The sequence below is a fragment of the Sipha flava genome, unplaced genomic scaffold, assembly GCF_003268045.1.
Source record: "Sipha flava isolate LNK unplaced genomic scaffold, YSA_version1 232_pilon_pilon, whole genome shotgun sequence".
NCBI lineage: Eukaryota > Metazoa > Arthropoda > Insecta > Hemiptera > Aphididae > Sipha > Sipha flava.
Genome location: NW_020272869.1, coordinates 199,009 through 223,620, shown reverse-complemented (window position 1 = coordinate 223,620; position 24,612 = coordinate 199,009). Strand labels below are relative to the sequence as shown.

Sequence of the window (24,612 nt, the reverse complement as noted above, 5' to 3'; positions counted from 1 at the left end):
TAATTTTGCTAGTATTTTTACAATATTCGTTTTTATAATCAAATTGCATCCCTGGGCAATGCCTGAATTCTTTAGCTAGTTTAAATTCCAAGTCGCTAATTATATTATACATTTAATTATTTTTCTTCTTCAATGATTTATTTTCTTCGACCAACGTGTCAAAGGTATATTAAAAATTGCTATACTTTAATTAGACATCCCTCGGTGTATAATTTAAAATAAAAATGTTTATGTTCTATATTACTATGTAAATTGCTTTTAAGTATTCAGTAACTATCAAGTTTATAATTTGGTGAAGTTGAACCTTTTAATACTTCAATCTTATATTGAAACCGTTCACACTTAGCTCTTAAATAGTAAATAGTAATTTCTAACTATATGTCCTTAATAATAGTTTATTCTATACTTCGTAATCAACTGAAAAAACAATAAAAATCACATTCCTTTTATTATGCTAATTTCAGATAACAATTCATCAAAGTCCGCTTACTGAACCTCAATCTTAATTATAAGCCGAGCAATGTATTCGTTATAATTAAAAAGCATTATATCCGGTTTTATCATCAGCGATTTGTCTACGACGTTCGTGCAACTATTGCTTGATCAAAGGTCATTAACAGATCTCAGGAAATAATTATTCATCATCAAATATATTTATTTATTTGTGACTTAAAACAATAATTGCTCTGTGCTAGTAATAATAATAGTAATTATTTGAACGTATCGTATAATATATTATGATATTAGAACTATAAAGCAAGTCACTGCGGTATTCAGAAAATACAAAGTTGATATGGTTTACTAAAAATCATAAGATTACTCATAATTTTTTTCAAATCATTTATTTTTAATTTTAGCTTGCTAATAAATAACTTAAATTTCGTATTTGTCAAGTACAAAATTCTTCTAAAAGTCATGTCCTTATTTTTTTCGTATCATTAAAAACTAAGAAGTAGTTAGTAAATATAATAATTTTTCGAGTAATTTCTTTTACTACGAATAAAACTTTTATGTCTTAATTTTATCATGCATTATAAAAGCATAAAATATATATATAAATGTTATCATTTCTATAATTACATATTATTTTATAATTTGAGTTTAAGCAATTTTAATGTATCATATTTTTAAGGTTAATCACCAAAGAAAATTTTACATCATATATTTCATTATCTTTGCAGTTGCTATAATATAAAATACAAGTAGACTATGGAAAAATCCATCTTTGTTTGACAGGAATTTCATGAACATATTGTCATAGGACATATAATATCTAAAATCTAAATACACTACTAAAATATAACATAACAAGACAGCAGGTCATTTCATTCGAATATTCCAACAATGTTTGAATAACTAGTATAACTAATATAAAATATATTCTAATCGAACATAAATGAATGTCAATCGACTAATAGTGTCACGATTTTTTTGATTTTGTACCTGATGATGAATTTTTAATTAAAACCCAGTTGTACATTACAAGTAAAATGATAATTCAGACTAAGATTTTATTTATTTATTTATTTATTTCTATACAAATTAAATTTAAATACGTATAAAATATTTATTTGTATATGCATTTACGACTATTAACTATTTACTAATTTTTATTTTATTTTTATTATTTTATGATTACTTGCACTCGTATTTACACTGGGATTCACTTTTACTGAAGTTTCATTTGCGATGGACTTATTTCGTACTATTTGTCTATTAGTGAAACAAATGTTTTTTCTCGATCATTTATACCACATATATTACATTCACAAAACGGCAGATTTTTTAATTTTAAGGTTTTTATAATAAAATTTTTTTCATTTGCAATTCTTATTAGGTCAAATAATAGCATTACTAAACTTGGAAACTTGGAGAAGAAAAACGTTGTTAAAAGCTAAATTGTAATATATTATTTATTTCAAAGCTCTTAAAAATCCAAAAATATATAACGAAAAATCTCATATTTTATAAATTGTTTTTTTCGAAAAAATGATCATACTTTTAACTTATCCTTTTTCTCATTGTTTATTCTTACCTCAAGTATAATAACACTATATAGACATATAGACGTGACTTATATGTATCAGAAGAAACGGTGAACATATTATTAAAATATTTTGAAAAATTGACATTACGATTTAATAGACTCGACTCATAACCCGTTTTAATTTTCCATTATGGAATCCACATTATATAAATGCTCTTTTAAAGTATGTTTTTTTTTTTTTTTTGGTTCTTCTTTGACGTTTGATTTTTTAAAAAACAATAATGTTTGCGACATATTGGCTTTTGACAAAGTCGATTTTTTTTTTTATTGTCACTCAACAAATATTAATCGTATTGACTTGAAACTTTCACTGAATCTTTGTGTCATCGTTCACTACAAAGAGAATAATTTTCAAAAGATTTCTCAAATTATTTTATAGATGGATGAAAATTTCATGCTTTCTTAAGTTTTTTCGTAAAATGTCGATGATAAAAATGTTGGTTCGAAAAAATGTCTAAGAAATTTAATAAAAAAATCTTTTACTGAATACTGAAAAAAAAAAAAATCAAATTTTAACAAAACATTAACAATCTCGAAAATCTCTTATATTTTTGGTAAAAAATTCTTAATACTATAAATATTTATAAAATTTAAAACTTTAATATTGGTTACAAAAATCTTTATAATATTAAGCTATGACAAAAAAAAAAAAAAATTAAAAGTCGCAAATAATATAAATAATTGATTTATATGCGTTACAAAATTAAATTTTGGCTAAATCAGATTTTTTAATAAATCTATCAAACAATTTACCGAATTATTGATTATTACGAGTTTAATCAAAAACATTTCATAGTTCCAAAATATTTTAATGGACTTTGTGTTATTACTTAAAATTTTCAATTTCCATAAATTGAAAATACCATTTCTTAGCGAAATTTAGAACATTGAAAGTTAAATCTTCTTTATTAAAAAATTTGGTTCTTCAACCATCATCTTTAAAAAATATAAGCCAATCCACACGACCTCTTTCATTCATAATTTTTTTTTTTCGTGTATAAAAACATATTGTTTTCAATTTTAACAGACCGATACGGTAATATAAATCTGAAATTTCATCTAACTTAGGAGTTTTGCATATTTTCATGACTTTATGTGTAGCACGTTAGTATGTTTTGTGGGGTTAGCAAAACATTACCACTGTGACGCTTATTTCAAACTCGAAATCAAACTAAGGACAAACGCGTATCCATCCTCCGTGAGTTTTCATTTAAGACAGAAATTGTTTACATAAGAAGATATTTAAACGTGGTTTATATCGTTTGTCAAAACTATAGACAAAGTTTATCAGTTCCTTTGAGTTGTTAGTTGGTACTTTTTTATTCACGTTTTTTTACTTTATTTAAATTATTATTCAACTTTACGGGTAGAAAATAAATGGAACATTTTTATATTTAATTTACATTTTTGAGCAGTTAAACGGGTTCTTTAAAAAAAAAGTAATATGATTGTTTCTCACAGCAATTTGACGTAGTCGACCAGCCATCTAAAGTATATAAATGTGCTGAAAAGAATTTTCAGAATTTTCATGTTATTTTTTTATACGATATTACTGTTACACGATAGAGTTGAAACTAAATCAGGTCTGCAGGTGAGAGGAAAAAATCGTATAATATTATATACTACAAATCGACTGTCATCGCTACAGAAAGATATCAAACCTCATCGTGGCCAAATGTATATATTTTATTTCAAAATGGCAAGTTGTCGGGGGAAAAATGTATTTTGTTTTATGTGTCAAAACATGCGCTGATACACATTACGACGCTATTTGACAACAGTATTATTTTTTCTAAATAATAATTTTTTTTTAACTCAACATTCCTTCAACATTCGAATTTTTATATTTTTTTTCGAAAACCCAAAGTAATCAATTGTCTTTGGCTTTAGAAATTATTGTATAAGATTATTTATACCCATTAAATATTCATAATGAAATAATTTACTTTTAAAATCAATACAGTCTATTAGTGACTTATATATAATAATAACAATGAAAACCGGTGATAGATTAATTATAAAAAAAATGTTCATATCTAAAGATGGATACTTGATAGAATATAAAGATTTTAATGTAATAAAATATTTAAAACTCGGGCTTTTGAATTTTTTTTATTCTTTGTGGGCCATTAAGGCCTTTCGCAGCATCTATTAATTCTCTTCATACATAATGGTCAGTAGCACAGTTTCCCTGTTTTATATTCTGTTAATCATTGTTATATTTACATTGAGTTAGTAATTACAAATTATTTAACACTGTTGAATAAAATTTAAAAAAAAAAGGAAATAAACTTTTTAAAAAAATTATAATTAATTCTTTAAAAACGTGACAATGCGAGATAATCGATCGCAAAAATAAAAAAAGTATTTGGTTATGGGACAACCATGGTTGTTTGAGCTATGTATTTTGTTTCTAGTTTCATGTTTTTATCTGTGTTATCTGTTTTGTATTATAATTTGCGTGTGATGTAAAACGGTGCATTGCATGGCTGCAGTTATGGTTGACTTGGTTACCTTGGAGGTATACTTCCATGTGCATTTAATCAGCTGTGTAATCGCGATGTTATCATCAAATGTAAATATTCATTATTCTGTATTTTTAATTTCTATCGGTCATGCGGTATGTAAAGTCATAAAGGTCATGTTATTGGTGCCACAAGTTTTCTATTGTTCCTTTATTTTCAGTTTCAGTGTGGTGGCATTGATACATTTTTATCGTAATAATGGTGTCCGGTGTCCGTAGCTCTCTCTGTTCGTGTTCGTCGATGACTACACATCAGTATTAATTTTCTTGAATCTCGTTCTTGTTCCTATTTACAGTCATCTTGTCCAAAACCACGTTTTTCTTTGAGTTGTATTTTATCTGCCGTCTGGTAAGTGGCGTTCAGGTATCGTAAGTTACTCTTGCACTTTAGTTTACATTGTTCCAGATTGGTCATTTCCCGGTAACATTTGTGAATATCGTGATTTTTCATCATCATTTTATATTGTGCTATGGCGGAACTTGTGAGTTCTTCTGCAACAACTGTCGGTATATGATTGTGTGTGTACGGGGTTAGGTTTGTGCTTTTAATTGTACTAGTTTTATTAATTACAGTCCCCGGCATATCTCGTGTGTCACATTTGTACGTGAGTATTGGTCGACCACATTATTATTAGTTGTATTAGTTTAGTAAAGACCAAGGGACATAAGTTAGAGCATTTATTTATTATTTATATCATATTTAGTGTGTGCAATGGCGTAGCCAGGGGGAGGTTTGGGTTAGGCTAACCTAATAACAAAGAATATAGATCTGGTTGAAGCTATTCAAACCGCTGATTACGTAGTAAGTAAAATTAAACAATCAGATTAAATGATAAAAGTGAATTTAAAATAATATTTATAATGTAAAATCTAAATGTGATGTCTTAAACATTGAGATATTAATTCCTCGTACAACTAATAAGCAAAAAAAAAACAGATGCAATATCTAGGTTGATTTGCCCGAGGATTATTACAGAATATCTTTATTCATCCCATTTATAGATAATTTTTCAAATCAATTAAATGATCGATTTTCATCTCATAGACCTATAATTGAAAATTTTAACGTTATTTTACCATTATCCAATAGTATGCAATATGCAGAAAAAAATAAGCAGCTAGTTGAAATGTATTAAGGCGATTTAGATTGCAGTGTATTAACAGCTGTGAGTGAAATTAAAATTTGGCAACAAAAATTTACAGGAACTAAAGATTTACCAAAAAATGTTATCGACGATCTTGAAAATATCAATTTTTCCTTCTACTTTCAAACTTTTACAGATTTAAGCCATTCTCCCAGTTACAACTGCTAAGCTAACAGTGAACGATCTTTTTCAACATTAAAAAGATTAAAAACATATTTACGAAACACTACATATGAAAATAGGTTGAATGGTTAGGCAATAATGAGTATACACAGTGATTTAATGATAAACCCTGATGATGCCCAAAATAAATTAACGACCAAAACAAGAAAACTACGGTTGATGTAAATTTTAATGTAATTAAAATATTGTTTGACTTTAAATGTTTTAAATAAAGTACAAGAAAATTTAAAATAATATATTTCATGTATATCTACTTATTGTATAGATCTAAACCGTTAACTTCCCCATTGAAAAATCCTGTTTACGTCATTGGCCGTGTGGGCTACCCATTTTATTATTATATATTGTAATATAATTAGTTATGCCGTTGTAGGGCCAACGTTGATTATTTATTGTATCATTTAGGCTAATTATTTATTTTATATTGATTTATTTATTTATTATTAAATAGCCCATTTATTAAGAGTTTGTTATTTGAATTTTTATATTTATTATTTTAGCGAAAGAAAACCTTATTATTAGAGGACACTCAGTGCGTAGACATTTGTGATAAGCACCTTGTTAGTAGAAGTTACCCTTCCTTCTTTTTGACCCTGTGAACAAATCGTGTATTCAGTACTTAGGTGCATTTCGTTCATTTAAAAATCTAATTCCTAGGACAAAAAGTAAATAAAAGAGAAACATTTTGACTGACAGGAATAATTGCTGATTATTGCAAAATATTTGTCTTAAACGTATTATACGCTTCCGTTTCGTAATCATCTTTTCGTCGCTGACTATATTCATTTTATATAATATCTAATGTGAAATTAATATAACTCGTAGCCAATTAATTTTCTAACTTATTGATGGTATACTAATGTATCCGATCATCCTGCTACCAATAAATCCTTAAAGTATTTTTTTTCGTTTCAAAGGTGTTGTTCAATTATTCTGTATTTTACAAATATATTTTAAATATTTTACCAATATTTATTAAACAACAACTTTTATTGCATAATTATTATTTTTTTTTTATGAAATCTAACCTAAATGTTTATTTTTTTTCTTCAAATTTATTTCGATTTTTCGATTTAAACTATATCTATAATTTTTTATTGATAAATTAAATTGTTTTCACACCGATTGAAAATGATAAGATGTTAATATAATAACAAAAAAGTTTTGATAACAAAAATACATACTGCTACATTAGATATTTGATGTTCTATCAACTTTGAAAATAATTTATAATTCTTAATTACCTTCCAGAAATATTGTTGAATATTCAATTCCCGTTTTAATTTTTTTGAAAAGTACCTTGATAAACACTATATAACACATGTGAGCTTAATAAACAAATATTTTTGTCGTATATTTTAGGAATCCAATTTCAAAACCCCCGGATCATTAGCTATCAATCAATAATTCAATAAAAATTATTCTTAAATTATCTACCTTGTAAAATATTTTTTACCAATACACACATAAACATTACCATTCGTATAATTAATTAATTTTCAGGCTTTAAAATTCTTAAACTATTGGAAGTTTCTGGTAACTTTATTTTGGATATCTGTGATATTAAACTTGGATCCTGATCCTGTCATGCTGTACAGGACTAAAACCGAAATCGATGTACGCTATTTACTTGTTTAATACGTTTAAGTGCTATTTATCTTGTCAGAATATATTCAGTTATTTTTTTTTTCAGCACGATTTGAGTAATCGAAAGGCAACAGTTGTGTCTACCATTGCAAAAAATCTTAAATCAATTATAATGATAATCCAAGCTTTCAAATCGCTTGAAATATTAGAATTGTTTAATGATTTGAAAGCTATCGAAAAACGACTGAATATTAAAGGTAAATAAAGAAACAAACAATATAGTTGTTTTAGTTTGATATTTTTTTCCAACGACTTTAATTTTCAATCACATAGTAAAATATTATATAATATCAAAATAAATTTGTAAGTAAACATTGTTTATTAAATTTATGATGGTGCAATTAACAATTTATCACAATAAAATACCAGGGATGAATTTTATTTTGTCAGTTGATTATTGTAACGGGTCTATAATAATACAAAGAAAATGCGTGATTCAACGTCAGAAAACACAAAATATTTTGATAGTGAAATATCTTTATAATAATTATTATTTAACTGTAGTGTTCATTATTTGAGAATTTGATATCCTGTCAACTTTTAATATCCTATTAAAAAAAGGAAACATATAAAACATTCGTTATTATAAAATATCCGTACTCATATGTAATTTCTTATTTTACAGCTATCTTATATAATTATATCGAAGTATAGTTAGTTGAATTAGTTAATTGAAAACAATTTAATTTTTGAAAACCATTTCAGAGATTAGTTTGACCATCACAGATTTTGTAAGGTTTAATTTATATATATATATAAATATAATAAATATATATAGATATATCTGACATCATCGCATTTTCAGTACCTAAACCAAAAATAAAATATGATTTTTGCATGTGTTACAGATCCGACGATAAACAATTCGTTGCTAAACACAAGTGTTCAACGATATTAGAAATGTTTTGCACGCGTCTATGTATAGTTTTGTACACAACACATAACACAGTTGTTTGTTGATTTATTTTGCATTTTTAATTTTGTTTATTGCACTTGCAATGGATCAATTATACATTTATAAGTGTTGTTGTTTGCTCCAGAACCGCTTCTGCGATTATGGTGGTCGGTAGCTCTGACTTGCGTAGTAAAGAACCAGGTCATAGTTATCACAGGTCGAATTATATAAATAAAAAAAAAGGTAAATAAAAAAAAAAAGAGATAAATAATAAGGTGCCCAAGTTTAAGGTGTGCAGTAATAATATGATAAACTATCAAACACTTAATACACTATACATAATTATAATAACAACATACACAAAGATACGATATAATATAAAAAAAAAAAAAAAAAAAATTAAAGGATATCACCAGACACCGAATGACCCACTTGACAATCCACGGATGATGGGAACACTCTGTCTACACCACGATAAAGGTACAGAAGAAATATGACCGACAACCGGTGAAAATCTTCGAACGACGGCAGCGTGTCAATTACACACGCGCACAGATAATGGCGCACTTTGCCCGGCATTGGCGGTGATCGCGACGCACTTTACACGCAAAATACAACCACGGCGACGTACACAATAACAATAAAAAATAATAAGTACGCAATTTCCGGACGTCATGGCAATAGCAAGGCCACTGACGTACCACCGAATAACGCGACGCAACGGAAACGCGTATATATGTCCACAAAACGTTTTACGACTAACACGCGTAAATAGGTCCGCAAGACGTTACGAAACGAACACGCGTATGTCTGTTTTTCCACGATCATTCGTGCACAGAACCCGTGACTGTGGCGAAAAATACGGCCGAATATGAATAACAGCAACCAAAACGGTCGTTGCGTTGCACACCACGAACACAGACGTGCGTCACGGACGAATGATTTCGCTCTGTGTGATTCCGCTTGGCGACCAATGCGAAAAGATTACGCGGAGGTGTAGTGTATTGCGTTTAGTGCACGTAAAAGACAAAGACAGAACTGCAAAGGCCGAGTCGCAGACCGATCATCTAGACTGCCCCGGGATGTAGGGGGAAGGGGGAAGTGTCATGAAAATTCGAGACGTTTATGGTACAATGTACGACACGCTATGACGCGAAAATGCAAACCGTTGTGGTGTTTGAACAGTTGTTTTGGTAGTTTTGGGCGTGATTTAGTCGACCAGTGCGATGGAAGATTATTTTTTGTAGTGTAAGAAAATGAATAGAATTGTATATTTTCATAAAGTTATTTAAAATGCATAAGTCAATATATTTAGTGTAACCGAAAATTATGATAAACATCTTTACCGCCATTCACTAAACTGCGTGAACGCAAGCCGTGACTCCGATAAATAATTAAATTCATACAGGATATTCCTACAGTATTTAATGATATATAATGAATTCACGGGGCTAAATATTTATTTTTCCCGGTCATGCATGTATTATTCCATCGTTTTATGGACTCGGTCGCTTTTATTCAGAATGCGTTCTGCGTAAGACGTTCTATTAAATTTGTGTTTTTTCTTTCTCCTTCTATTAACTATATGTTAACTATAATGTGATTAACATCTATTTTTATTTCCTTTTATCCCATTTTCTCCGTGTCATCTGAGTATCTTAGCTGGGGACCTTAATCATTATTCCGTCTACATGCACCGTTATTTTCATTTATTTTTCATAACATGTCCAAAAATAAAATTATCTCTCTCGCTCTCTCTTTGTCTCTCTCTCTCTCGTATTTGTCATAATAAAATAAGCACATATGGGCCAATAATAAAAGTACCTTAAGCAGATGGTCTTTATTTAATAAAACGTTAAGGTTGATTTATTTTTGTGTTTAGGCTGCATTTTTTATTTTGTAAACGTAGGTTTACAATAAATACTCGTATGTTTAAAACATGCATGGTACAAGAATAGACGTACATATTTAGACGGTTTATATTCATTAAAATTATTAAATTATTATATTTCAACAGGTTTATGTTCTATGCACGTGTTGTTATTATTATTGTTATATAAATATATAATGAAAAACTTAAAAAAAATTTTGCACACGAAGAAGTTATAATTTAAAATAGAAGTTATAAAATTGGTCAAAAAAATGTATAGTTTTGTATATTTCCCAAATTAATATTATAAAAATATATTTTATGATCTTTCTGTTATGATTTTTTTCTGTTGTTTTGCCATTCAATTACATTTTATGTTTCAATATAAACAACGATAAGTACATTATTGAGTATAATAGATATTTTTAGGGACGCATTGATATTTCTAAACACATTTATTAAAAATATTTTTTTAGCAACACTTTAAACTTTTGGTAGTTTCACATATCACTTAAAATGTTATTTATATTATATAATTATATTCAAAATTATTCAATATTCTCGAAAAACAAGTGAACATTTTCATAATTTATCATTATCATTTATAGATTTTAACATTTACATTGAAATGCGAATAATATTTTGATTTTATATTAATCTGAAACAGAATATCTAAATCATACTAAATTAGTTAAGACCAATACTAACGAATACTTAATTGCTCATACGCTTTATGAATCTATTTGATTTTATCGACAACCGATTTTGAGTTTCAGTAAATATTTTTCATCATTTAAGTATTTTAGATCAATAATGAACGATTTGAAAAATTTTCAGACAGCTAAAGCTGCTGTTTCAAAATTTTCAGCTTGTTTTAAATATTATATAGCATAATTTCTATTATATTGTAAAGTATTTTTCTAGTTTAATCATTAAATTATGGTTTAATATTTAAATTTGAACTTTTTTAATAATTTACACTTGCACAGTAAATTTTAATTCTTCAATACAACAATACAACTTAAAATCATAAAAAATAAAGAATAATCCAACAGCTTATTATATATTTTTATGACAACAATTATCAGCTGATGTATTTAACATTTTTATAAATTAATTTCAACGCATAAGCGATTTTAAAAGTATTATAAATTTTAGTTAAAATATTTTAAACATTTTATTATATTACACTTTTAGTGATACATCCATTTTATAGAATTTAACAATCCAACAAATTAGAATACAATTATTATACCTATATGCACTTAAAAACATTAAATTTATTACAGAGTAAACTAATTAACTCTGTAAAAAAAAGAAGCTTATAAATTCTTAACATATTATATTTTACGACTAACTAAACAATAATTATTCATATTGAATTATAATATTATAAGATCTGCGTTCATTAAATCCGTTAAATATTATTTATTGTAATTACTATCAGGTTATACAGTACTTCAAGTCAAATAAGTTTAATAAATAAACTAAGCATATAAATATATGAAACAATATTTATTTATTTTATATGCATTTTTAAAATGTTATAAAGCATAAACAATATTAAGTTATTACAAAGTTGTACGCTAGTATTTAAATCATTATATTTATTATTTATTAATAATATAATAATATTTATTATTATTGTCCATTTCGAAGTTGTGTATATCTACAAGAGGATTGAAATGGCTAATTAGTTTATAAATAAAATTCAAATAATACAACCTCAGACGATTTTTAATTACAGACATTAAATTTCATTCATTTTTAAAAAAAAATAATAATTTACTAATGAAATGTATTTTTATATTTAATATTAAAATAATATTGTGCTGTTGATAATTAATATGTTTTTCCTTCAACTTAACAATGATTTAAAAATCGCAAAATTACATACACTAAATTGAAATAAAATAATAACGAGAATAACGAGATATCATTTCAAGATGTATAGTGTGTCGTCCGGCTATCATTAATGTCTTAGGATAGAATTTCAGGATTAATTCTTTCTTGCAGATCCAAGATGCATGCACTTCAAACGTTTAATTTCACAATTCTCTAGAGGCGAAATACATGCGATAACATTTTCAGTTTGTTTTGTTTAATAGAATCGTCAACGATTACGTTAATGATTACTACCATGGGCGTTCTAGTTACTGTTTTTGAACTACTCTTTGACTACCCGTGGTCTAGTTTGTCTGAATATCACTGGATTTATTTAGAGGTGACGTCGAACTTGGATTCACAGCTATATCCACTGTGTAGTTTTATTTCAACTGTGTAACCGTTTCAGGGCTTCTCCAGACTATGTTTGTTTACGATCGACTTGCAATTTTGCCACTTGTGTATTCGAATAGCAAAAATGTACAAGTATTTACACACAAATATTCGGTTAACGTCAACGACAGGTGAGCGCACGTATACACTTATAAAGTTAATACGAATAAACATTCCTAACGCTGTAATTTATTTTGCAACCCAGACGCATAAAAAATTTAATGCACGCGCGTGACAAGTAATCATTATGCATTCACAATCAGTGAGTTATTTCAGATAAAATTATAGCCATCCATGTTATACGATTAAACAGAAGACAATAAAATATCGTTGCTAATTTGGAATAGCAGATTTCGATTTCAAACAACAATTTTACGTATGGTTATAAATAAACGATATAAAAAAGTTAGACTAGACAATTTTTTAGATTTTGTTCAGTATAAACTGTATATAGTATTTAGTGTATAGTAAACTATATTTTTACAAAACAAAAATAATAGGTTCTGAAAACCTGACTATGAAATGACATCGACACGAAATTACTGTGTGCAGAAGGTTAAGGTTCGATGTTGAAAATTAATTTGTTATATTAATTATTATCATCTTAGACCTATTAAGCCTTTGAGTCATTGAATATTTTGCTAATATTCTGGCAGCCTCCTGTAACTGTAAAAATGTTGAGTTCATATAAAATAGTTTTAAAGGATGTTGATTTTAAAAAAGACGCTCTTTGATAATTATCAAAGACTTATAAGTCCCTGGATAATATTTTTTCGGAGCATGATTGAGTAACATAACGAGTTTACTTATATAACAATAAAATATTATATTTTATTGTTTTAAAATAAAATTAACTGTTCACAAATAGTTACGTGGTGAAATGATTTCATTATGGAAATGTTAATGTTTTTGGAGTGAATATTATACATTTCCGTTTAAATTAAGTTTGTTTGAAAGTGTAAAACAATTTAAGGGTACATATCGACCGGTCAGGACATATCAGTTCATTGTCAGTGACAATGATTATAAACTTTGTCGAATTTTTCCCCCCTCGGATGGAAAACAAAAATTCGTCGATAACAATGTCACCGACACAATTGTCGGTGACAAATTTTAGAAACATTTCTAATTTTTGTCGAAAACACATATTTGCGACAAATGTTTCTTGGTCTGGACACGGCTTTAAATTACATATTGAAATAAATTGATAAGCTACATATTTTAAAACAAGATTATGTTTTCAATTCATAATTACTGATTTTTATTTGAATTATTTTGTAAACTTAAACGGCTAAAATAGTTGATTTGCAATATTAGCGAAGTATTTTATATTTGTGTTGGTAAAATGTTAAATATATTTAATTATAAGATGATTGCGTGTGTATATGCGTGTTTCCCGAAAAAAATTAAGATGCTGAAAATTTTTTTATTCTATTTATAATTTTCTTCAAGATTATTCAATGTAAATATTTATATTATAGTCAATTTATTTTTTATATACCATTTATAGTTATTCAATTACGTTTTGTTTGCATAAACGAATATTCTGAACTTATTATAATTAATTATGTATTAGTCTTTTGTGTTCAGTTAAAAGTATTTGATTTTTTTATAGAATTTTCATTTTATGAATTTTTTATAATACGAAAGTACTATAATTATTTTGATTCTAAATATAGGTTCATATTACTTCATTATTATACCCGAAAAATAAACATTATGTAAATACAATATTCTATGAATCACTATGAAAAAAATAATATAAAAATAAACTATAACAAATTATAAAATTTGTAATACAATTAAATAATATGTACACAAAACGAAAGGAAAAAAAACACAAAAATAAACTTTAATTATGCAAATAATTATAAATATAATTTTCATTGTTCTATTTAATTATAATCTAGCCTATACAGTTTACAGTTATTGAAGTATAAAAAGTTAAATTTTCTTTACCTTTATTTCCAACCTATATAATTACATTTTTTTTTTTTTTTGCTTTGCGATTATAAAACGATAAAATAATTGATATTCAGAATTATCTTTATGTACTAAATGTATTTAGTTTATATAACAATTTCACTTTAAATTTAACGATGAGAAACCCAACAACTATTTCATGTGAAATGAAATTGGTTCGATGACAATGTTTAAATCACTTTTAAAGTTTAGCATTAATTGAACCGACAATTATATCAGTCGTATTATTTAATACAACTACGAGTATAATCATAAATTTAAATTTATATTTATAATTTATATATATTATTAAAAATTTAACTATAATGTAATCAATAATATTTTCAAGAACTTGAGTTCAATCGAAACCATTCGGTATAATCTTGAATTTTAAATTATTTAACCCTTCGTTAGGCGCGTGGTCTACAATTGCAGACCAGCTATAAATATTGACAATTTTAGTATTTATAAAAAAATTGTAACACCTTGTACTTTATAGTAGCTGTTGTTTATATATACTACTGTGTGATCAGTATTATTGTGACCGTTGACGAGCGTTGTGTAACGAAACATATCAACAATATTCCGAGTGGTCTACAACTGTAGGCCACGCGACTTACAATGTTATATTTTTTTATAAATTTGCAAAATTCAATTTTTTTTTTTTTTTTTTAATCGGATAAAGTTATATAATATGTTATTATTATTAATATACCTGTTGGGTAATGACATTTTGTTTTATATAAACTATAAAATCCGATAGTTATATTTTATATTAATATTATGGAATTTAGTTTACAAGAGGAAATTATTACTAAGAAAAATAAGCACCAAAACTCATATACACTATCATTTCCTATAAAGAAATTACAGTTATAATACCTATATTTATTCGACGATAACTAGTAAAAAAGCATAAAACTGTATTTTAATTTTGTTTCGGGTCTTTTCTAAACATGTCAATTTCAGAAATTTATTGTTACAGGCCGATTGGAAGGTAATTGTGTAACTAGTTTTAAAAACTAAAATGTTATGAATGAAATTTTTATAATGTCACTACTAACAAGATAATTGTATTTTTTACGAATATTTATGGATTATTTTTGATATTTTAATGTCCATACGATTCTTTATATGCATATAAATACTTAACATTTTTAATATAAACAAAAATAATTAAAATTAATTGAATTGGTCATAAATTAAAATGGTCTACAAGTGTAGACCACGCGCCTGAATAAGTAACAATATACCTCGCGCCTAACGAAGTGTTAAATAAATTATATTAATATATCAAATTTATAATTTTACAAATACTTTATAAGACAAATAAAATATAGAACACATACTCGAGATAAATTATTAATAAAAACGTTTTTTCCATCTAACTCGTACAGTATAAGTACATGAAATTTAAAAATTCGCAAGTGGTTTTACTTTCTTTATATTGGTCAAAGATTTAAACGAATTATGTTGTTCTTCATTTTCAATAGATCACTGACAATATATAATATATTCGAAAATATTCTCTACGCGTTTATATAACAGCTAAAGCTAATTACAAAGGATATGAATACATTGAAAATCTATATTTCCGTGACTGAATGTATGATTAAATTTACATGCCAGACCCATTTAATACTGATACCCAGTATTTATTACGTCCCGGAGTATAGTTACGACGAGCCCTATAAAATATCATATGGTAATCTGGTGCTGGATTATTGGATTTTAAATGAATATAATTTAATTAAAAGTTTAATTCAATAAATTTAAAGACAATTTGATATTTTAAAATTAATGTATTTAATCTTATTTTAAGATGAATTTTTCAATTATTTGACAAACATTTATTCATTTATTTCATTTTGACAGTGAACATTTTTTCAATCGATTTTCAAACTTAAAATGTTAAATATTATAAAAATATGAATTTTTAATTATAAAAATGTGACAGTTTTTCCTCAGTTTGTCATGTAATGAGAAAGTTTATAATTTAAACACTACCAACAAAAATATTAAATATTTAGATAATCAGATAACATGAAAAAAGTAAAATATAAAAAGTATAAATCAATAACATAAAAAATCAAAATAATTTGAAAACTGTATCATTTTTTGAAAACAGTGATACTAAGTTCATGATAATTCGAAAATTAGAGAATCAAGAACAGAATTTTGTGTGAAGAAGATTTCTCATTAGCGAGACATCGGGTGATCAAAAGAAAAATCAATGATTCAAACATATTGAACACTTTTATAATCATGTACATATTTATTTTTTAGTTTTATGAAATTTATTATTTATAACAGATATATTAATTATATAATATTGCATATACATTTATCATTCTTACATATACTTAATTATAGTTGGTGCATAATTGAGGACAACATTTTTATTTTCATCTGCATCAATTACCACGATCCTTTTATATATATTTAAGTCGAAGAGTTATATACCTAAATACCTAAAGGGACACATTTTTAAACTGACTACATTTTACTCAATTACGACAAGTGTTCATTTAATTCTGAGGCTTACATAGTGATGATAAATTTGAGTTGATTACAGTAATTTAGGAAATTGTAAAATACAATTAAAAATAAAGAACTACGATATGACATAAACCAAATGATAATATACCATCCCCATTGTTATTTTTTAATGCTGAAATTGTTTAATATACGTACCTTATTGTATACGGACACATAAGTTGAACCACATAACTTAAATTTTCCTTATTATTAAATTTATTAGAACTTATGTTAATTTATTAATTTGAATAATAGAATTTCCGGCAAAAAAATATTTAAACTGTTAAGTGCTTACTGCCGTCTCACGCTCGAGTACATACAAAAGAAAAATTATATTTCATTTGTTGAAAACCGTAAGAATGTAAATGTTGTAGTTTCTGTACTTTTTAGTTAAATTTTCTCAATTATTTGGAAAACTATTGAAAAATTTAATTATATAACTCCCAAATAAATCAAATAAATAACTAAAAAAAAAAAAAATACTTGATTGAATCATATTTATTAACCCTAATCATGTAGAGATAAAAAACAAATAAATAAAAAATACGTAAATCATTGTAAAATCAATACTAATTTCGTTTAAAATCTAAAATTTAGACACAAAAAGAATTAAATGTTCGTCAATATCGTTTTCATATTTAAATTCTAGGTTAATAGTATGAGTAAAAAAAATTGTCAAAACGTAGTAATAAATAAAAAATAAATAGTAAAACAATTGTACTAATGTAGTCGTATAACATGTACGTGTACGTAGCACGTTTGCCTATACACGACGCCGTTTCTAAATAAATCATGGGCAATCGTTTAAGCTATAAGGCAATATATTTTCTGTAAGAATAGTAGTAGTGAATAAGGAGGATTTTATGTCAATCTAAGACCTTATCGTTATTTTATTCCAGGATGGTCTATTTATAAAATGTATGGGGGTGTCAATGGCATTAAACAAAAATAATTTAAACATCACTACCGCATTAATGAAATATCATACAAAAATGACAAATGAAAACGAGAACAAAATAATATAACAGTTGGAACCAAAAACTCCTCATAAATGTTTTCAAACTAAACATTATAAACTGAGTATTTCGTATTTAGTTATAGTTTTTTTTTTTTTTTTTTCAAAAACTTATTTATATTTTATTGAATTTTTAACAGAAACGCGAATGGCAATTATTTCCCTTTTTTCCATCTTATAATTTTAAATCAGCTATTACTATGTATTCATATATATATATATTACTATGTTCAGTTATAATTATTAGAAAGCATATTGTTAAAATGAAAATTTAATTTGATAGAAATATCTATGAAAAGAATATCTTCATTAATTTTTAGGAAATAATAACGTAAAGATATTAAATAAAAATTACATTATAAAAGGTAATACCAATTAACTAAAAGTTTTAAATCTCAATGTATACTTAATTTATAAATTGTAGTTTTTCTTAAAAAAGAAGGAAATCAATACGGGAAAAAATGTATGATGTATTAACAAGAGAGTTATGGGGAAAACAAATTTCGAAGCAACAGTTATAAGTTCTTAATACTGTAAAATATAAACGAAAAACATTTGCTTTTCTTGAAAAATAGTATTAGTTATAACGTAAAACCAATTATTGAGAGTAATCAAGGAGAATTAATGTCTTCATTTTATCAATCGAATTAGAACATAATATAAGCAGTTTCCTTCTCAACTAATCGCATATAATATAATGTCTTCCCTAATTGGGAAACTTGTAAATCTTAGAAATTTTTATCAATGTACATTTTTAATTTATAATTCACAAATTTTAGATATGTACTCTAATAGTTTTTAATTGATTCATGCAAATAATAATATTCAATAACCATCATTGTGTAACGCTACGGAATAAATAGTGAATAGTGTATATTGTTATTGTATTATGGTTTATTATCGGTAAATGTTATATTATGGTTTGCGTTGCTTCCCCAGTGACGACTCGTTATCGTTCCAATTAAAACTAAAATTATAGTAAATTAACGAAAAAATGAACGTAACTGATGAGGAGGACACTGCGGGTTTGTTGGTGTGTGGCTCTGTGTGGGATAGCATCTTATTTTTCTCAAGAGTATATATTTTTTTAAAAATGTAAATGTAAATTAAATGACATCAGCCGAGCCGGTCCCCAAATTTTCTTTGGCCTTACGGTAACGTTATTTGTTATTTAGATGAGCGAGTCCGAACTTATTATTACTATTTCTATTATTGTTATTTTATATACAAAATCATATTGTGGTCCGACCTGATGGTCTCGCCCTGTAGGTTGGCTACCCTTCGAAAAAGGGGAAGTCATGTAAGGTTTTGACGATTCGGGACCTTGCAATTGTAAATCTAATTTTTAGACGATACTGAATAGTTGAAAACTATATATTTATAACCCTAATATTTTTTTACCTGTAGAATAGTAATTTCTGTTAATAAATGCCACCATTATAAAATTCTTATTTAAATTATTTATTATATGATAAAAAAGAAAAATGTTATCATTTGAAATCACTCAAATATAATTTTCAATAATATAATTATAAAAAATATAGTTATTTAAATGTAGGAAAGTAAGAACTTTAATTTACTAGTTGATTTTGAAGTAGTTTCGATAACTATATTTAATTAATTTGTTGAAATTAGATTTTAATTAAACGCGTTAAAAATTGGAAATTATAAATTTAACGAAAGAATATTTGAACTTGATAGATGAACATTATAATGTGATCAAATGTAGTAAGTAAATCATTAATAAACAAAATCAATAAAGTGCCCTTTTAGTAAGACCGTAAGACCCTTGAGGCATACCTGAACCATTGACCCGTCAAAAATGGAAAAATATAATATTATGCTCTAGCATAGAAGAAATACAATTTAATCTGTTAAACAATTTCCATCTTTAATATTAAGCATAATCCGATTAAAAATCTATATTATATTATAATAATATTTATCGGAAAAACATTTTCAATACAAAAACAAATACAATGAATATTTTTATTTGTTATTATAATATAGTATGAATATTAATTTTATTTATTTACCGTTAAAATAACCTAACCTCCGACTACCTCATTATTTTTACTCAGTCCATCAATACCTACATTGATTTTATATTAAAGCGTATTTATTTTACTATAAATAAATAGAGGGTTAATATTATCAGTAAAAATTAATGGAAAATGTTATTATTGTAATTTCAGCTGTAATAAATTGAATATGTTAACTTCATAAATCGTTCAATAGTAAACTTTTACAATTTGTATTAAATAAAAATACGCGCAATACCATCAATTTGGATATCAGTTATTAGTATCAGGCATTGGTTGAATAAAAAATTATCCATTTATAATATTGTTTTCATTTAATTATTCTTATTTATTTGTATTCATAATTTTAATTTTACAATTATTTGCATTCTATTTGATCATTGTATGTTTGTTTTTGCTTAAACATATTCATTATTTATTATTTCACCTAAACATTTTCAACTCAAACGTTCCATGTACAGAACGTATTTTTTATTCAAAATTACGTTATAACTGTTATTGTTATTGATTATTAGTTATATTATCATGATGGTTACTATAATTATTTAAATTATTTTTATTTTAATTGATATAGTATTGGTATTATTATTTGCATTATTATAAATATTATATTGTTTGTATAATTTTGTTGTATAAAAATGTAATACTATTAAAATTTGTTTAGTACATTTATTCATAAATAAAACTATATAATTTAAACAACTTCGTTGTATACTTATATACTTGTATACTATTTTAATATACATATTATGAAACCTGTTTGATAACAGTAAATTAGCAATAAATATTAAACAAGATCAATGATGAATACATTTATGGGATGAAATTCTTTTTGGTCGAATAAAATTTCCTGTTTTGGAGAAGGGGCAATAAATACCGTTATACATACAAACTGAAAAACAAATAACTCATTCGCGTCACCATATATGCATATTTGAATTCAGGCAATATAAGGTACGATATAATTTTACTACAACAAACTATTTTTGAGGTATTTAAAATTATAAAAGATAATTGATTATACATAATAATCCTGTTATGTGCATTTTTCCCTGAAAAAATTAATTAAAATTAAACCTTTGAGATAATGACCGTATTTTTCATTAAAAGGTTCTATTGTAATATTAATCTGTTATCCATATCATTATATATTTAATCACGTGAACAGTTAGTCTGTACCTAAGCGTCACGATAATTTTGTATTTTTTCGCAATTAATCACTCATTTGATCAATGACCATGAAACTAGAACTGACTGAACTATCTTATCAGTATTGTTTAACTAACTTTTTTTTTTTTTATGTAACCTGTACTATTTGCTCGTCAAAAATAAAAATTATAGTTTTGATTAAAAAAAAAAAAAAATCCATTTTTTTGATAAAAAATTCATAATAATAATACTTTTATAATATCTTTCGTTATTTAAATTATTCAACTAAATAAAATAAATTATTTTAATGAAAATGAAAATTTAATTGTGATTTTAACAATCTATACAAAGTGTTTTACTATGTATACGAATATATTATTTTTTGTCTTTTTTAATAATTCAATAAAATGAGTAGTAAGCATAAAAAAAATCGTAGATTTGAAAAATATATTGTCCCCACATGAACATCAATAGACTATATCATATAAATTTGATGATATTATATTTTATACTAGTGCTCTGCGCGGTCTTTTATATAAAGGACTTCACATTCTACTAGGGGACCGAAATCGGACCAGACCACACTTAAACGTTAATCAAAGACCAAAATTGGACCGTACCTACGGCTTCATATTATTTTTAAACCAAATCAGACCAGTAATTAAATAAAATTTAATAAGTAGACCATGGACCGGACTGTCGGTCCAATCTTAAAACATGTTGGACCGTGTATGGACCAGTCCGTAAGGTTCAGTCTGTATTAGCCCAGACCGTACCATATGATGTGTTTAGTATTATACTGGACGGGACTACCCGACTTTATAAATAAATATATACCTAAATTTGTAGGTTTTATTTGTTTTATTTGTTTATATAACAATATCTGTATTTAGATTTTAAGTTCCATGATTGGGACTAGACTGAGACCGGACCGAACTGATTTTCATTTTTTTTTTTTTTTTTATACCGGACCGGACTGAAAATAATGCATTTGATCTAATAACTGCACTGAACTATTCCTAAAAATTATTGCACCAAACCAAAAAAACGATTCAATAGTTTTTGTATGTTAGGACTGTACTAGATTGATCAATGCAGATCACTATTTTATACGAAATGTTGAAAATACCAAATTAAAATTAAAATTAAAAACGATCAATTACTTCATCTAAGTTAACCATAAAATCTTAATTAGATATTACTAATACTAAATACTATACTTCAAATTTCTAAAAAAAAGGCTTATAAATATGTATACCATATAAAAATTAACATTGTCCAAGATTATTTGGCTCTATAAAAATATTAATACTATTAGCCGGATACTGTTAAAATTATGTTCATGCAAACAAATTGTTTTGCAAACTGAGTAAAATCAGAGGTTATATTATGAAAAAATTTGGCAAATTTTAAGATTGTTTCTACTACAAAGTATTATTTTTAGTTAAAATTACTCGTAAAATGAATATTATACTTAGTCTCATAACGTTTCTTCTCTAATAAAGTATATTTTCTAGATGAAAAAAACGTTTACAAAGTTACCCCGGTTACCGGGTTAGCAACGCGCGGACGCCCTGTAAAATAAGAGTACCGAACCTAATGCGCAACGAGGGTCGTGCTGAAACACCAGGCCACCAACTAGTGTCATAGCTAGGGGGGATAGAGGTGCCTATGCCCCGGGCGCAATTCCTAGGAAGGCGTAAAAATGAAAAATTTGCAATTTAATTGTTAATTATAAGTAAAAGCAATATTATGTATTTATGTAATTACTTATAGATATTATTATGTTATACCTATGAACCTACTTATAATTATTATGTATATTTATATTTTAATAAGTTATTGATTTAAATAAAATTAAATAATGCTTACATAATTATAAGGAAAAATCATTATTTATATTACATCTATAAAAAATATTCAGTTTTTGTGAATTTTTTTTTTTTATAAATTAAAATACTTAAGGGCGTATTTTGAAGTTCCACCCCGGGTGCAATATTTGGTTGTTACTGCCCTGTCACCGACAACCCGCCACGATTCTGACAACCTGTCGAAAGCGCATTGAAAGCGCGTGCCCTGGTTGCAGATTCGCTTCGTCAACGTCGGCCTTCGAGTCACCGAGCTACGTGCAAGTTGTCAACGGTCGTCTCCGAGTTCGGTGCGCTAAGCGATGTGGCCGGCCGCACGAACAACGCGTACACCTGTCAGCTGTCACTGGCCGTCGGTCTGCACTTCTCCAGCGTGCTCGTGGACGTGTACCTGTTCTGCTTCCATATCGTATCGCTGTCCGTACCGTGGACAATCGATTCTGTGGGCGGCGCGCGCACCGTCAACGACCTCTGTCGGCTGTCCGCCATCTCCGGTGCCGCGCATTACGCTTTCAAACAGGTGTGTACATGTGCGTGTGTGTCCAGGAAAGAAATATTAGAGGAAAAGCTGTCCGTAATACATTTTTCAGTATTTCAGGATAATGAATTGAAATCCATAATATTCAACTATGATTTATTAAATATACTTATAAATGACGTCGGGTTTTATTAATTACTGTTTCAAGCCAATAACAGATTAAATTAACCGCAGTTTTAAAATATATGATCACAAATTAATCATACCGTTCCCCGGTTTGAACGGATTTTGAAATAATTATAACGGAAAGGAAGTAGGGAATAAGAATGAGGTAAATGTTACAAACATAAATGTTTTAGAATTTTAGATTTTAATTTACATGTTAATATTTTGGATTTCAATATTTTTTTCCTGTAGATAATTGTACATCATATGTATGAGTGTGTGTATTTATTTGAGGGGAGGGAGGGTTGAAATTAAAATGTTATTAAACCACATTGCGGCATAACCAGTTTCAGATTAATTTATCATACATTTTCTGATTTTAACTTTACAAGAATATGATAATATTTTAATCCTATTTAGATGAATTAAAATTTGATTTTCGGGTTATTTATCAAGTTAAAATTAAAACCGTTAAGGTTATACTATCCTAGTTTCTATCCGTTTAGGTGTAAATGTGACGGTTCTTTTTTTTTTTCTTAATGGATCTTGTACGCATTCATCACTACGAGACGTGCGATGAGTAAGTATATATGTGCGTGCTTGCTTTTCGCTGGATGTTTTAAAATTCAGTAACGGTTGTTGACGATGAGAATAACGGCTATACACACGCATATACGTATTAAATACGTATACACCCACACACGCCTCAATCGATCACTTCAACACTCGTTCGCGTACTCTACACAACCGATATTGCCCACCGAAAATTACGTTTGTTTGATTTCGCGTCGTCCTTACGTGCTTTTC

At 26.7% G+C, this 24,612-nt stretch overlaps 2 protein-coding genes across 2 annotated transcripts in view; both read left to right on the top strand.

Moving 5' to 3' along the window:
- Positions 1-24,612, top strand: part of LOC112683705 (GTP-binding protein REM 1-like) — a 165,682-nt gene that overhangs the window by 39,987 nt on the left and 101,083 nt on the right. The window lies entirely within an intron of this gene.
- Positions 4,789-9,534, top strand: LOC112683706. The gene is made up of 6 exons (XM_025554853.1): positions 4,789-4,920; positions 4,978-5,078; positions 5,145-5,176; positions 7,403-7,516; positions 7,593-7,743; positions 8,395-9,534. The coding sequence occupies exons 2-6, from the start codon at positions 5,042-5,044 to the stop codon at positions 8,442-8,444; spliced, it is 384 nt and encodes a 127-aa protein (XP_025410638.1). The 5' UTR covers positions 4,789-4,920; positions 4,978-5,041; the 3' UTR covers positions 8,445-9,534.

Coding starts and splice junctions, on each gene's coding strand:
- LOC112683706 (XM_025554853.1), top strand. CDS start 5,042: ATGGCGGAACTTGTGAGTTCTTCTGCAACAACTGTCG. Junction 5,079..5,144: donor TTCTTCTGCAACAACTGTCG/GTATATGATTGT, acceptor TATTAATTACAG/TCCCCGGCATATCTCGTGTG. Junction 7,744..8,394: donor AAAACGACTGAATATTAAAG/GTAAATAAAGAA, acceptor CATGTGTTACAG/ATCCGACGATAAACAATTCG.